General features: G+C 33.6%; 1 protein-coding gene across 1 annotated transcript in view; it reads left to right on the top strand.

Moving 5' to 3' along the window:
- INO80 (INO80 complex ATPase subunit) overlaps nucleotides 1–16,474 on the top strand; it is a 104,766-nt gene that overhangs the window by 39,375 nt on the left and 48,917 nt on the right. The window contains exons 13-24 of the mRNA XM_031952111.1: nucleotides 296–376; nucleotides 1,315–1,410; nucleotides 2,700–2,759; nucleotides 3,229–3,371; nucleotides 6,347–6,431; nucleotides 7,062–7,179; nucleotides 7,940–8,025; nucleotides 9,191–9,358; nucleotides 9,715–9,848; nucleotides 10,939–11,006; nucleotides 11,982–12,075; nucleotides 12,409–12,586. Coding sequence (XP_031807971.1) covers nucleotides 296–376; nucleotides 1,315–1,410; nucleotides 2,700–2,759; nucleotides 3,229–3,371; nucleotides 6,347–6,431; nucleotides 7,062–7,179; nucleotides 7,940–8,025; nucleotides 9,191–9,358; nucleotides 9,715–9,848; nucleotides 10,939–11,006; nucleotides 11,982–12,075; nucleotides 12,409–12,586 — 1,311 coding nt within the window. The remainder of the gene's footprint in view (nucleotides 1–295; nucleotides 377–1,314; nucleotides 1,411–2,699; nucleotides 2,760–3,228; nucleotides 3,372–6,346; nucleotides 6,432–7,061; nucleotides 7,180–7,939; nucleotides 8,026–9,190; nucleotides 9,359–9,714; nucleotides 9,849–10,938; nucleotides 11,007–11,981; nucleotides 12,076–12,408; nucleotides 12,587–16,474) is intronic.

The raw sequence follows: 16,474 nt of genomic DNA, 5'->3' as shown, positions 1-16,474 counted from the left end.
ATGTTTGTTTTCATCCATTTTGGGTGGGTGTAGTAAACACAACTTTATGCTCATTTGCTCATATTAGATAAATGATTAAAGATTTGGTGAATATACTAAATTTCTTATGTAATGTGGTGTTTAGTTATAGCTGTATAAATACATGCTAGGGATGATTATTCCTATACACATTCCCATGGGACATTGTCCCTAGTATCTTGGCTAAGTTAACTTTTGTAATATCTTAAATGTTAGTGTAGATTGTCTAGGAAAATAGTGACTCTGTGTTGGGTTTTTGTTATTGTTGTCTTTTCAGGGCATTAATGGAATTCTGGCTGATGAGATGGGCCTTGGTAAAACAGTACAAAGCATTGCCCTCTTGGCACATCTTGCTGAAGTAGGTGACCTCAGTTTCTTTATTTTGTTGCTTCTTTCTATCTGCTTTATGCTCCCATCCAACTGGACTAATATCCCTGACCCTGAATGCATCCTCTGTTCTTAGTCTTCTGTCTCTTGTGTCTTTATTCATACATACTGCTATTCCTTGTCCCTAAATTCCTACTACCCTCTTTTTTTCAATAAAACATATTGATACATTTCATTTTGACAAAATTATACAATTCCCAATAAATAGTCTCTCTAAACAAGCTACATTTCTGAAAACAATTAGTTTTTCAACAATTAACAGGAGAAGAGCCCTTTAACTTGGATTGTATGGTAGTAACATTGACTGTTTATTGCATTGACCAATTTTATTATATCCTATGTTTTAAACAGTTCTATATAAACATAATCATGAGATATGCAGTTCTTCTGGTTTTATTTTTTCATTACTTCATACAAGATCCTATATTTTTTATTTATTTGTCATCTTAATGGTAAAATAATATTCTATTATTTTGAAATTTATAACAAGATGGATTTTTAGATTTTATAATAATAAGATCTTGGCTAAAATCAAAAGTACTAATAGGGTAGTGAAGTCAGTCTTTTCTCACTGCATTATATTTGAACTGAATGGTTTTGTAGCAAAGTATGTTAACTCTGTTATTTTCTGCTAATTAATCAAGGCTATAAAAATTTAATGGATTTTGTTACAAGTCCATATTAGACAATTTGTAATCTAAACAACATATTTTTGAAACAGCATTGTATTCTTAAAAGAAATCCTGTTGACTAACATTTTTGAAATCCTGTTGAAACATTTTTGTTACAATCTATACTTACTACTGTGGAACTATTCTTATTTATCATAATTCTCTATTAAATGGTTTAAGTAGTTGTAAGAATTATAAGAATACTATTGACTGAACCAGTCTTTTGTTATTGTTGCAGAGAGAGAGCATTTGGGGACCTTTCTTAATCATTTCCCCTGCTTCTACACTCAATAACTGGCATCAAGAATTTTCAAGATTTGTGCCTAAATTTAAGGTAATTAATGTCTTTTTTGTGGATTCTAAAGAACTTACATATTTTCCATAATTAATTTTATCACATGACCGACTGATTTAATTAGAGGACATCCCATTTATTCTGTTGCTATCAACACTGTCTCAAAAGTCCTAAAGGACCCTCACACATTTGTCAGTCTCCTTATAGACTGTTTTCAGGAGAGTGGAGAAGATGTACAAACTGAAGAGAATCTGAATGAATGATAAAATATTAAGTGCTTACTATGTGCGAGGCACTTTAATAAGTGGTAGGGGTACAAATATAAGGAAGCAAGATGGTCCCCTGCCTTCTACTGAAGGGAGATAACACTTAAAGGGAGCTAGAAGTAGAGCAGGCAGAGTCTTGGATACAGCGATATAGTTTGGAAATGTCCAAAAGTCTGATACTGGGCAACTTAATTCAAAAGCACACTTCTCAGAACACAGGGTGATTCTGATGTCAGAATTCATAGTACCCTCTAAGGGAGGGAGTTAGGAATGGTAGCCTGGGTGCAAGCAACGTGGTAACCTGACATGCATGGGTGGTAAAATGCTGAATTCTGTGAAATAATCACATCATTGAGGTCATAGCTTCATTGAATTGTGTCAAGGTAAAAAAAAAAAAAGCTGAGATGTCCCAAGATTCACTTTTGTATTTTGTTCCTATTTTTGAACTTCAAAGTTAAAAGCCCTTCTATTTTCTAGAAAACTTTGGTTTCACAGATGTCGAACATGAAATGTAAATTTATATAAATGCTACAACATATTAGCTATATATGAGATAGATGTTAATGCCATTTTTGTTGGAATTTCAGCTCCTAGAAGGTAGAACCTGTTTTGTATTTTATGTGATAAACAGCATATTACAAATACTAAGTGCTATATGTCTTTAAAAATATCTACTATGCCACTCAAGAGCTTTAAGTTGTTCCTTTACTGTCCAGTAGATGGAAGTATTATACTTTGTAATTCTAGTATTATTCTTAAAATTATTCTGAGCCTCCCTCTCTTTATTGATCTAAATGACTTAGGACTAAAAATGTCTTAAATTTTATGTTTAGATTTCTCTAGCTGGTCTGCTTGAACTTTTTTGTTGTTTATCAAAGCCAAAAAAGTCCTTGGTATCTTACAAGAGGATATGCTTAGATATGGACATTGCCCGTAAAAATTTTCATCGAAATTAGAATTTAAAAGCACTGTATTTATGGAGTGGTTTACATTCATCCTCTTAGCTTATTCCATATTCTAAAAATGTTACTGGAAAAAATAATCTCATTAATGACTTTGCAGGTGCTGCCATATTGGGGTAATCCTCATGATAGAAAAGTTATCAGGAAATTCTGGAGTCAGGTAACAATCAACTTACCCTTGCTATGCATGCATTAGCCCCAATATACATTCAAAATATTACATCTAATATTTAAAATATGAATGTACAATTTTAGGCATTTTACAAAAATTTTACTTTCCTCCCTTTTCTTTCATACTTTTGATCTTGGAGGAATTAACCAGGCTTGACACAATAGTAGTTTGGATAGGATTAAGCAGAAGCCTTTCTTTTTCAAATTAGTTGAATTGAATACTTGAATTTCTAATGAATAATAGTGACTGCTTTTAAGCAGTTAAATCTCATTTCTTTTATTCTTTGTTGTCCTAATGTAATGGGAGAGCTGGACTCCTACTGTGTGACTCCTTCCCTTTTACCACTTTTTAAAAAGTTCTTCCCTAAATTTGTTGCCATGAGGAAAGTTCATCCTCCAAACACTTTACCTTAAGGATTGTCAGATGTTTCTTTATCCTTTCCCTTTTGTGTTTGCAGAAGACCCTCTATACTCAGGATGCTCATTTCCATGTGGTGATTACCAGCTACCAGCTGGTGGTTCAGGATGTGAAGTACTTCCAGCGGGTAAAATGGCAGTACATGGTATTAGATGAGGCCCAAGCTCTCAAGAGTAGTTCCAGGTAACACAAGGGGTAGAAACTCAGCCTTTGTGGAGAGCTAGCTGCATGGATTCTGACCCAAAACAAAAAACAAAAAAACCTCAAATCTGAGAACTTTTAGAATGTGGTGTTTCATGCCTGTGTGTCAGTGTTGTATCTTCATAAAGAGTAAATGATAATTAGGATGGAACATGCATACTGATGCTGGGCTTTTCATGACTTCTTCCTCTTTATTATATATTTCATAACTCTTTTCTCTGTTTTATCTTTAGGATTTTTTTGTTAGATTGCAATTGCTGAAAGGAGTGGGACAAAAAAATCTAATTGAAATAAAAGCCTGTGTTGTATAGAAAAATACTCTTCTGTTTCCAGAAGATTTCTTTGGGGGGTGTTCAAGAACACTAAATAGCATCTAATTTAAAAAATTTTTCTTTTTCTCTTTTAAAAAACTAATGTTTAAGATACAATGTTAACACAGTAGTCAAAAACACATGAGTCCAAACATAGATCGCAAATAAGGACTTGGATTAATAGTAGTTTAGATGTTCCTATTATATATCATAAGTATAACTTTTTTGCTGAGGCAGTTGAAGATAAGTGACTTGCCCAGAGTCACACAGTCAAGCAATGTCAAGTGTTTTTGAAAAGACAAGTTATCAAATGTAGAAAACTACAATGTAGAACCGAATAACTGAAAGGTTCCCTCACAATAAAAGATGAAAACATTGTCATCCTCATGGCAGAAATGTAAAGGTCAAAAATGATTGGGTATTATTAGCATCGTCAGATATGATGAATAAATACATTGGCTGTTTTTATTAAATGTCTTTTTTGTAGCAAGATACATTTCAATTTAGAAATTGTAGCAATTGATGAAAAGATGAGAGGAATCAGTAAAAACCTTTTTTAAAATTAGCAAAGAAAAATAAAAATAACTTACTATTTTGGGTAAAAAGGATTAGGTATTACATTACCATCCCATTAACTGTGTCTACAGGTTAGTAAACTTCAAAAGGAAACCTAAGAAGATATTTGGAATCACATCTCTCAGTATTTAGCAAACAATTCTAACCAGTAAGAACTATTGGAAAAAACTAATAATATTTCAGTTGCTGATGCAGAAATAAGTTTTTATTAAATAAATAGAAGATACATAGGGACAAGATGGTGTATAGACTTGTTTAGAGATTATGAATTAGATTTATGATTTTTTTTGTATTACACTTTATTTTATTTTAGTCTTACATGGCAACATTATAAAAATTTACTGTTTATTAGGGCGTAATATCCTAACAAATCCAGAAAAGCATAAATATAACCCTTTTCAGACTATAATATAACAAAAATAAAGGATCTTTGAACCATAAAGATTAATTGAAAACTAAACCTAATTCTTTTTTTGTGTGTGTAAATGAACTTTTTTTTAAATTATAGCTTTTTATTTTCAAAAAAAAATATATATATATATGGATAATTTTCAACATTCACCCTTACAAAACCTTGTGTTCCTATTTTTCTCCCTCTTCTCTACCCCTAAATGGCAAGTGATCCAATATATATATTGAACATGCAATTCTTCTATACATATTTCCACAAATATACTGCACAAGAAAAATCAGGTCAAAAGGGGACAGAAAGAGAAAGAAAACAAAATGCAAGCAAATAACAACAAAAAGAGTGAAAATACTCTGTTGTGGTCCAAATTCAGTTCCCACAGTCCTCTCTCTGGGTGCAGATGGCTCTCTTCATCATAAAATCATTTAGTCTTATGATTTCATCAGTATAGATGACTCCCAAGACAGACAATGCTCTCTACTAATTCAAAGAGATTTAAGAGAATTGACTAAAACAAAAAGTGTCATATATATGACCTTAAGACTCCTACATGTGATCTGAAACATATTGAAATGTAATTGGAAATTTTTAACAAATAAATGAATACAATAATACATAATACAAAATAATTTACCTGTGGACATATAATATATTGTCAGAAGTTGGACTTGAGTCTAGGTTTTTCTGACTTTAATACCAACTCTATTCTCTCTATACCATAATTCTCTTGATTACATAAAAATTTAAATTTTATTTATAGCAAAAAGAGTATATAGATCAAAATAAAGTTTTACAAATAATTTTACAACAAATACCAAAGTTTAGAAAAAAAAAAAACTTTATCAAGGACAAAAGTAAATCTAATGAGAAACATTCAAACCATTTGAACCGTTCTGACAAAAAGAAATAAACATGTAAATAGCCACTTGAAAAATGTTTACCCTCATTTATAAATAAAATTCTTGAGGTTCTACCCATTAAAATGATCAAATCATGACTTTTTTTAAACACTATTTTCTACACACATACATTGGTGATACTTTTGTAGCATTACCTGCCACAGATAAGTGAATTCTGGTACAGTCACTTATTAGATAAACTTAATGGAAGGTTTGTCTCATGAAAGAAACATACAAGAAAATTCCATTTAACATTTCATTCTTAGTAATAATTTTCCTTCCTAGGAAAGACCCAAGTTTTTTCCTATCCTATGGCTCAAGTGTTATCTCAGAATGGTCCCCTTGTGGTTTTCTTTTGTCAAGCAGTATTTTTATTGATGTCTTTTGTTCTTGTATCAGCTCCTTTCCCTCACCCAAGCAATCAGCTCACCTTGTAACAAAGACTAAAAAAAGAAATGGGATGGGGCGTGGTCAGGAAGGAGTTGAACAAAACTATGTGTCATCCAAGTGTGACAATATATGCTCTGTCCCACATCCCTAGTTCCCCACCTCTGAGAAGAAGGGTGAGGAAAATGTATTTTCAGAACTTTAGAGGCAATTCAGAGACCAAAGTTGATCAGAAGAGTATATTCATGTGTTTATTTGATGGTTTAGTACTTCAGTAGAGTGAAACACAATGTGAATTTAATTTTGCAAGTTGCAGTAAAGAATTAGAAAGTAGACTGTGCATTAACTTAAGTCTGTGATTTTTCTCTTTGACAGTGTTCGGTGGAAAATCCTCTTGCAGTTCCAGTGTCGAAATCGGCTTCTGCTCACTGGGACCCCTATTCAGAACACTATGGCTGAGGTGGGCACCAGATAGGAACAGAAATGTCTGCATTCATTAGTACAGCATCTAAATATTGTAACATGCCCACTGCCTTCTGGCACCCTATAGTCTTAAATGAAGGAAAGATATCTCCTTCCATGGCATTGCCCCTCTGCCCTCTCTCTCCCATACGTCTCTCTTTTCCTCAGTAAAGGTGGTATGGGTGGATAATTCATTTACTCTCACTAACTTAACTGTACTGATTTTCTTCATATCTGTTCTATACATACTTAGATGAGTATTTGTTGTTTCCATGTTAGAATGCAAATTCATTGAGAGATGGGGTTTTGTTTTTCTTATATTTGTATACCCAGCATTCTGTACATTATCTGTACTTTTTTCATAAAGAGAAATTGATTCCTTTCTGTAATAAATCAGACATGAGCAAACACTGGTATATTTTTAATCCTGGAAATATATTCTATTGCATATAACTCCATATAACTTATCCTCAGAGAGGGAAACACACTTAGAAAGCCTGTGGTCTGTACTGAGATGAATGCAAACTATCCACATGGTGGTACCTATTGGCACTTAACAAACTTTAAGATGTTTTGTTAAAAAGCATCTGTCTCTTTTTTTGATAGTAATCCTTTATTTTACTCCTAGCTTTGGGCTCTGCTACATTTCATTATGCCAACATTGTTTGATTCCCATGAAGAATTTAATGAGTGGTTTTCCAAGGACATTGAAAGCCATGCTGAAAACAAATCTGCCATTGATGAGAGTAAGTTATTGATAATGGATCTTCTCATTTTTTCTTAATCAATGTAAAGAACCTCGTATTTGTAGAGCTCTTTTTCCTCCTTTAAATTGAGTCATTGTGAAGAATCCTTTTTATCCTTGTACAAGGGAAAAGAACTATATTCATTGTTACATTCTTAAATAGACAATATTAAGGCAAAAGATGGTAGCTTTTTGAACAGTATGGTATATTATCTTTTTTTTCTGTTTATTTCCCTCTATCCCAAGCACAATAGTAGATAGTTAATAAATGTGTTTTGATTGATGCTCCTGTTTCATGGTGGCAGCAAGGATCCTTTATTCCAAAGAAAAGGAGGAAAAGTAGCCTCTGTTCCATTCTTCATTGATTATCATGGCCATTTGTGCTGTCTCATGACTTATAAACCATGGCATCCACCAACAAATTAGGCTAAGTGAAGAAAATATGTTAACTAGGCAAAATCCAGGAGTAAAATATCTCATACTAACTAGATTCTCATTGCATGAGTGAACTTCCTTTGGTAGCACATTTAGAACATTGAGCAGATTAGAGAAGAGTATGTGGGTGTAAAAGTCTAAAAGTCTTTTTTTTTTTTCCCCCTCAGAAATGTAGGGATTTTATATCCTTCTTTTATGGTGAATTTTTAGTCTGAAGGCAAGCATTGTATGAATAATGGTCCAGGTAGTGAAAGGAACATCCTTGTGTTTTTCTCCTTGTGCTAACTCAAAATTCTGTGCTGTTGGGGTGTGATCTGTCATTTCAGATCAGTTGTCTCGGTTACACATGATCTTGAAGCCATTTATGTTGAGGAGAATCAAGAAGGATGTGGAAAATGAGTTGTCAGACAAGGTGAGGAAAGAACATTTTGGGGTACCCTTCCTCTCTCCTTCCATAGCATTACCCCTCTGTCCTCTCTTCCTACATGTCTCTCTTTTTCTCAGTAAAGAGCATGTACATAGATGGGTAATTCACTTTGTCCTTACTAACTTAAACTGTGTTCATTTTCTTCGTATTTATTCTATATACATACTTACATGAGTATTTGTTATTGTCATATTAGAATGCACATTCTTGAGAGTTGGAGTTGTTTTATTTATTTTTTTTTATATACCCAGCATTTTGTACAATATCTGTACTAGGAAACAGCTGGGTAGCTCAGTGGATAGAGCATTGTGCCTTGAGTCAGGAAGACCAGAGTTAAAATCCAGCCTCCAGACATTTACTAACTATAAAACCTTAAACAAGTTACTTAATCTCAGTTTTCTCAACTGTAAAATGGGAATAATAGCAGCACCTAGCCCCTCCAGGTTTGTTACAAGGATTAAATGAGATTATATTTATAAAGTGCTTGGCATATAGTAATCACTGAATACTTTTTATTTGTAAAGTGCTTGGCATATAGTAATCACTGAATACTGTTTTATTTCCCTCTATCCCAAGCACAATAATACATAGTTAATAAATGTTTTTTGATGCTCCTGTTTCATGGTGGCAGCAAGGATCCTTTATTCCAAAGAAAAGGCGGAAAAGTAGCCTTTCTCTTCCATTCTTCATTAATTATCATGGCCGTGAGTTATAAACCATGGTATTCACCAACAAATTAAGTTAAGTGAAGAAAATATGTTAACTAGGCAAAATCTAGGAGTAAAATATCTCATACTAACTAGATTCTCATTACATGAGTGAACTTATGACTCTTTGTGCCACAATTGTCCCTCTTATAGATTATCCTTAACCCAAATACTGATGAATTTTGACATAAAGAATATTGGAATAGAAGAAAGTAGTGTTATTATCTTATAAAAAAAAAAATCTTGCTGGTATTCTAAATCACAAAATTAGAATTATGTTGAATATTTTTTTATGGCATATTCTGGTTCAAGTTTTTGTGACCTTTATTCTTCTATTAATCTAATTATTAGTCTATTAATCTAATAATTAATCTAATCTTCTATTAATCTAATTAGGAAATAGGGTATGTCTACACTTTATTAATTTCCTTGCTCTTTTTCAGATTGAGATTTGGATGTATTGCCAACTGACCAGTAGACAGAAACTGCTGTATCAGGCTCTAAAGAACAAAATTTCTATTGAAGATCTGTTGCAGTCCTCAATGGGCTCTACCCAGCAAGCACAGAATACCACCAGTAGCCTCATGAATCTGGTCATGCAATTCAGGAAGGTAAGACCTGCTTAGTACTTGGACCAAACACCCCTAGAAGTCAGTTGGCTAATCTCACACATCAAACCATATAGTTTTTTATAAACAGAGCTTTAAGATTTGTAAACACACTCTAAACTCTTATAACGTAACTCTGGAGATTGAGTAGTGCCCTAATTCTAGTATAGATACAATGCCTTATGTTTATGACAAATATTTCATTGATCAAAGAAGAGGGAATGAAGAAAAATGATGACTATAAATGGGAGTCACTAAATATTGAAGTTTTCCTTTTTTAATGTTTACCTGAATGATTGTTTTCAATATCATGTGGCAACTTCATATTTGGCTGTTTTTTGTTTCATTTCTTTTTTCAGGTGTGTAATCATCCAGAGCTCTTTGAACGGCAAGAAACATGGTCCCCATTTCATATCACTTTAGAGCCATATGAGATTTCCAAGTTTATTTATCGTCATGGACAGATCAGGGTCTTTAATCATTCACGGGACAGGTCAGCAAATACCAAACTCTTGTTTACTTACCATTATTGTTTTAAAAAATGGATTATGCTTTTCTGGGATTTGGGGTTTAAATCATAATTCTTTCAGATCAGGGCATACTCATGAAACATGTATATGTTATGTATGCAAAAGAAACCAGATGGCGCATCTTGATGCACTTATCTTGAAAATTCTTTATGATTGTTTCTAGCATGTGCATGTGTGTGTATGTGTGTCTGTCTCTCCCTGGCAAAATGTAGTCTCGTCACTAAACAAATAACTCACTGTGTTCAAGAAATAGCCTTTGTACTTTCCCTGTGTTTTTTCTGTCCTGTGAGCACTATTTGAATTCCATTAAATGAATTTAGTGGCTCTTGAGAATAATAGTGATAGAGTAATAGGGTAAAAATGTAAGTAGTCATAGAACAGATGTAAATGATATTTTAGCACATGTTGTCTACCATATATGTTCTGGAATAAAGAATCGAGTGGAAAGAAATTTTGAATTTTTTCCCCTTTCCCTTTGGTATGTCATAAAGAATGCTTTCTTTCAAAAGAAATGTATTCTTTGTAAAGGGTTGAGGAAACTCTTGTTATAGAGGGAAAAATAGATGTATTGTTTACAAAAGCAGGTACTACTATACTTATAACCAATTATCTGCCTTAGTTTACTGGAACCAAGATTCAAACATGTTGCTTGGATACAGTTTGCATTTTCTAACCATTAAAACACTTGGTTATTAATTTATCTGAAGTAATTGTGAATAGCAGACTTAAGGTACTTTTAAACACAGGTTCTAATACTTTCAGGTCTGGGATTATGTTCTTCCAAAATACAGTGCAGAAACAAGAAAAAACCCTTTTCTGTCCTGGTGTCAAGTATGTTTTCTTTTCTGAATACTTTTTCTTCTTTGAACTTCATGCAATTTTTTCCTACTTAATGAAAATAGTAAGTTACTAAGCTCTAGGGTCTGGTACCTTAAGTTCCTGGAAGTGGGAGCATAGCAGAACCTAAAAATATTTTATAGTTTGAGGAACCTAGTAGCTTAGTAACCTAAAGTTGAGATTTTACATTTTATTTTAAACTGTTTTGTTTTGTAGGTGGTTAAGAGTTCTTCTTTCACCTTTTGCACCAGACTATATCCAACAGTCTCTCTTCCACAGGAAGGGTAGGTATTTTGTTGTCAAATATAAAGGCATTTGAAGGGTTTCTCAGTATGTTAGCTGTTTTATTTAATAAGTGTTAAGAAAATTATAAAGATAGACTTCTTTGTAGAAAAGATTTGGCTCAGTTCCTTGGCCTGTGATTGCTCAATTTGATTAGTTTGCTATAATTTTTTTTAAAACCTTCTTTAAAACAGTTAAATAATCTTAAGTGAGAGAATGTGAGGTAAAATATTCCATTTAACTCATTTCCTGATTTACTGGCATGGCTTTGTTGTTGACTATCTTTGCCTTGTCTTATATAAACCAACCAATTTCCCTTAGGAAAGTTTAGATTTTTATATTCATTGCATGAAATTTTAAAATGTTTTATCTCCTTTCCTTGTCATGAAATACTTTCCAACAAATATCTAGGCTTAAATTTCCATAACACGAATGAAATCTTACCTATTACATTTGTCCAATTATAGGCTACAATTTTTCCCAAAATCTGAATTCTGTAAAACCTGAATGTGGTCGTCTATTTCTTTGACTTTTAAATGTTCTTATTCAGTTGTTTTTTAGTCATATCTTACTCTTCTTATCTCAATTGGGGTTTTCTGGGCAAAGATCTTGGAATGCTAGTTTCTTCTTCAGTTCATTTTACAGATGAGGAAACTTTTAGGGAAACCATTACATGACTTTCCCAGGGTGACAAAGCTAGTAAGTGTCTGAGACTGAACTTGAGCTCAGATCTTCTTGACACAGCACTCTGACCACTGAACTATCCATCTACTCATGTTTTCTCTTTAAAAGGCCTCTTTGGAAGACCTCACCCTATAAATGAAAGATAACCCATGTTTGAATCATTATGGTAGACAGAAATCCTAACTAACATGTCCTAATTCTTAGGATCCAAATTTTAGCAAGATAACTTGATGTCCTTTACTCCACGATTTCAGCTCACTGTTGGAATTAACACTCTCAATTTGTTCCTCCAGGTGTTAATGAAGAAAGTTGTTTCTCTTTCCTTCGATTTATTGATGTGTCTCCTGCAGAGATGGCAAACCTCATGCTTCAGGGACTTTTGGCAAGGTAAGCAAAATTTACCTGCTTGATTAGTGAAAGGTGAATTGGAAAGTTGGTTAGCAAAAAAAAAAAAAAAAGATCATGTCATAATTCATGTATAGATTTCATGTAAAATCAATCCTTTTTATTTTCTTGGCCCTCTCACTTTTATTACTTAAAGAAAAAATCATATAACCAGCTAACATGGAAGTAGAAAATAATCAGGTGTGTTTTTAAAATGCTTGTCCTTCACAAGTGAGATGTGTTCATGTGTACCACACTGTGAGGTTTAATCATCATGAAGCCTCGAAGCCTCTCCTTGGAGCGCTGAATAAGCACGTCTGCTGTGGTTTATTTCAGATGGTTAGCTCTTTTCCTGTCTCTGAAAGCCTCCTACAGGCTCCATCAGCTGCGTTCCTGGGGAGACCCACAAGGGGAGAGCCAGCAGAATCCACGACATCTGAGGAATAAGGATTTCCTCCTTGGGGTTGATTTCCCCCTCTCCTTTCCCAACCTTTCCAGCTGCACCTTGTTACAGGTAAGCCACAGTGATGACCACTCCTCTCTGAGCTTAAGGGAACAGGGAATCAGACATATTCTATCTGGGTGTAGGTACACTGTTTGTGTCTGGAGCTGCTCACAAGTTTGCTCCAGTTTTATGGCAGGAAGACTTAAGAGGATGAGAGATAGTTTTGGATGAGAACAAAAATAAAAGTTTGTATCTTAAAGGAGCCAGCTCTTGTTCTAGCTTTGTGATCTCCTGGTATTACTGCAAAGGCAATTAGGGGACACAGTGGATAGAGCTCTATGCCTGGAATTGGGAAGACTGCCTCAGACACTGCCTTGCTGTGAGACCATGGACTTAGCTGCTTCTTCTTCTTCTTCTTCTTTTTTAAATTATAGCTTTTTATTTACAAAACATATGCATGGGTAATTTTTCATCATTGACCCTTGCCAAACCTTCTGTTCCAACTTTTCCCCTTTTTCCCCCTACCCCCTTCCCTAGATGGCAGGCAGTGCAATACATGGACTTAACTTCTTTTTACCTTAGTTTCCTCACCAGTAAAATGGGGGTAATAATAATAGCACCTGTCTTACAGGATTTTTTGTGAGGATCAAATGAAATAATACTTGTCAAGCACCTTGCACACCTTAATGTACTATATAAATATAATATTGTTATCTTAGGTGAAAGATCTTGGCTTTCTGTGGTCACTTTTCTGGATCATTGTGTTACCTCTTTCCCTCATTTCCAAAGTAATCACTTCTTTTTAGGATAAGGTCTTTCTCAGAATGAGGACAATGTGTGTGATAATGAACTACATTTTTAGTTTTCAGCAGTATTTTACATTCCTGTAGCATTTTAAATTTGATCATTACTTTGCTATCATCTTTGGTTATTCATAGTGAGTCAAACAGAATGTCACCCCTATTTATAGGGTAAAAAAGCTTATGACAGAGTATGAGTGAAGTGAGTTAAGTAAGTCAAGTAAGGCAATCAGTAGAAGGGCTTAAAGATTAAAAACTTAGAACTTCTGAGTTGATGAGTTTTCTGAACCCATTAATGAATGAATGAATCTAGATAATTGAATATTTATTTTTCATTAACTATAAGAAATTTTTGGTGTTTTGAAACAAATGGAAGGAATGGTGTTCTGTTTAAGAAGATGGTAAATTTTACCTAGAGTTATCAGTAGATTTTGCCAATCCTTAAAAATTGCATTGATAAAGTTCTTCATCAGTATTTAACTTGATCCTGTTTGAGCTCAGGTTCTCCACCTTGCTGTCATCTTCTTTTCTTACTTTTCTAGTCTTCTTACATTTTATTCCCCAACATGTGTTTTGTCTGTTGCTGTTCTTCACATGTGATACTTGATCTTCAGAATTCATGCCTTTTTACTGTCCCAAACCTAGAAAGCTCTTCTCCTGACTCCTGGGTCTCCTTCAAGATTCAGTTTAGATAATCTTATCTAATACCTATAAGTTTGTTGATGGCAGAGAATAATTTATTGTTGTCTTTCCAACAGTGGAACAGCAGAGGTGGCGCACAGGATAGAGCACTAAGTCTGAAATCAGGATGACTAGTCTTTCTGAACTCAAATCTGACTTAAGACACTTTCTAACTATATGACCCTGAATACTTAATCCTGTTTGCCTCAGATCCTCAAGTATAAAATGAGCTGGAGAAGGAAATGGCAAACCATTCTGCCAAGAAAACTCCAAATTAGGTCACAGAGTCAAACATGACTAAATAACAATAAAATCTTGCAAACAGTAGATGTTTAAGAAATATTGTTCTATATGTTTAACATATATTGGATTGCTTGCCATCTAGGGGAGGGGTGGGGGGAACGAGGAGAAAATCTGAAATCCAAGGCTATACAAGGGTCAATGTTGTCAAATTATCCATGCATATGTTTTAAAAATAAAACGCTTTAAAAATAAAAATAAAAGATTCAGCTCAGGGGCAGCTTGGTGGTGCAGTGGATAGAGCACCAGCCCTGAAGTCAGGAAGACCTGAGTTCAAATCTGGCCTCAGACACTTAACACTTTCTAGCTGTGGGATCCTGAGCAAGTCACTTAACCCCAAATGCCTCAGCAAAAAGCAGGAAAAAAGAGAATAGAAAAATTCAGCTCAAATCCCACCTGTTATAAAAGGTCTTACCCAGGTCCCCTTTTCTTCCTTCACTAATGGTGCATTGATGCTGAAATAATCTCTTATATACACTTTCACATAGAAATAAATGGGGTCTTCATTAAAAGTTATTTTAATAACTCATTTCCCCTCTTAAAATGTGAGGCTGAGGCAAAGGCTGTGTTTTTGTTTTTAATTTGTGCATGGTGCCTGGCATATAGTAACCACCTAATAAATGTTTTTTGTTGTTTATTGTCATTGTAACAAAGCTTTATCAACTTTGGTAGGAATTCCCAACTCCTGGTACTGTTTCACAAACCTGAATAAACTGTCGGTTAAGTGTGAGTCAGAGGTTTTTTTGTTGGGTTTTTTTTTTTTTTTTTTTTTTTTTTTTTTTTTTTTTTTGCTGCTTCTAACAGGCTGGGGGGACTACAGGGTTTGTGTGAAGCTTTTAAGATTAGAAGCAGGACAAGTATCCTTTTGTATTCATCTTCCAAACACAATCCATAACACATGCCTGGAATTTTTACTCATATACTTATATAGGATTGTGATGTCTCTGGTCTTTTTTTCTAGCTCCTGGTTTAGGAAATCTACCCCACTTTATGAACCTATTGAATATCTTCTATATTTAAAGTAGCATATTGCATAACATATAACCCTCCTTTGGGGCAATTGTTTGATAGTGTGCCTTTCCATCTGATAGTATGTATAGGCCTATACATATATACACTATATGTATATACTATATATACTATACTATACTATATATAGTATAATAGGCCTTCTATAATGCTAAAAAATTCTGCTATTGCTTGAAGTAAACAGATCTGAAAAATCTCAGGACTATTCTCAGACATTTTGCTTGGCAATATTATATGATAAGGTCCATTTTGTTTATTTAGGGAAGTCAAAAAGAGCATTTCTTTCCTATTTTCTATGTCTTATGCTCAGAGTGACAATTTTCTAACTGATCCTATTTATTTTCATGTGAAAGTGTAATGGGTAAGTAGGGAAGTGATTTAGAAAACTTTCTGAATAGTTAATGTTCCATTTCCATTTGGAAAGAGAGGTTTGATATATGCTTCATTATGTCATGATATTTATGGAGTCAGAAATTCTATTGGATATGATGAAGAGATATAGGTAAGGAATATCAATAAGAAGCTCATGAATCTGATGCATTTTGGGGCATTTGTTCCCACTTTCCTCTTTCCCCTAAATTTAACCAGTCAGTCTCATTTCTAATCACTTTGCCACTTAAGGTAATAATATTTTCTTGATACATAATAAAAGTCATAATTAAAATAAAATAAGTACTCACTAAATAAAGATATATGATTTCAGCTAAAAATTAATAAATTCTACTTTTTATAGTGAATCGGTAAAACTTAACTGAATTCCAATAATCTAGTTCTTCTCTAGGCTTTAGGTTACATTTGTGCATTTTCCTCTTCATGCTGCTTAAAGGAATCTATCTTTTGATTCCTAGTCTTTTTTTCATTTGGCCTTCTTTGACTTTCTGAAAGGTCTTTACTTCTTCTGGTCCCTTTTTCTGAATTAAAACCTTTTTCTCATGTTCTTAATGCACCTCTAATCCTTTGTTATTCATTGCCTTTTTTGAAGTCAAGTACCTTCTCTAGGGAGTCTTCCTGGATTAATTTATCCTAACACTAATGATACTTTTACTGGTTTTGTCCTTATTTTTTTTTTTTTTTTTTTTTGGAATTTTCTTTTTTTTTATATTGAAAAAATTTCTTTACAACATTATCTTTGCACTCACTTCTGTTC

This window comes from Sarcophilus harrisii, chromosome 2 (assembly GCF_902635505.1).
Source record: "Sarcophilus harrisii chromosome 2, mSarHar1.11, whole genome shotgun sequence".
Classification (NCBI taxonomy): domain Eukaryota; kingdom Metazoa; phylum Chordata; class Mammalia; order Dasyuromorphia; family Dasyuridae; genus Sarcophilus; species Sarcophilus harrisii.
The sequence above is the reverse complement of the archived record's forward strand: the minus strand, read 5'-3'. Positions and strand labels throughout refer to the sequence as shown.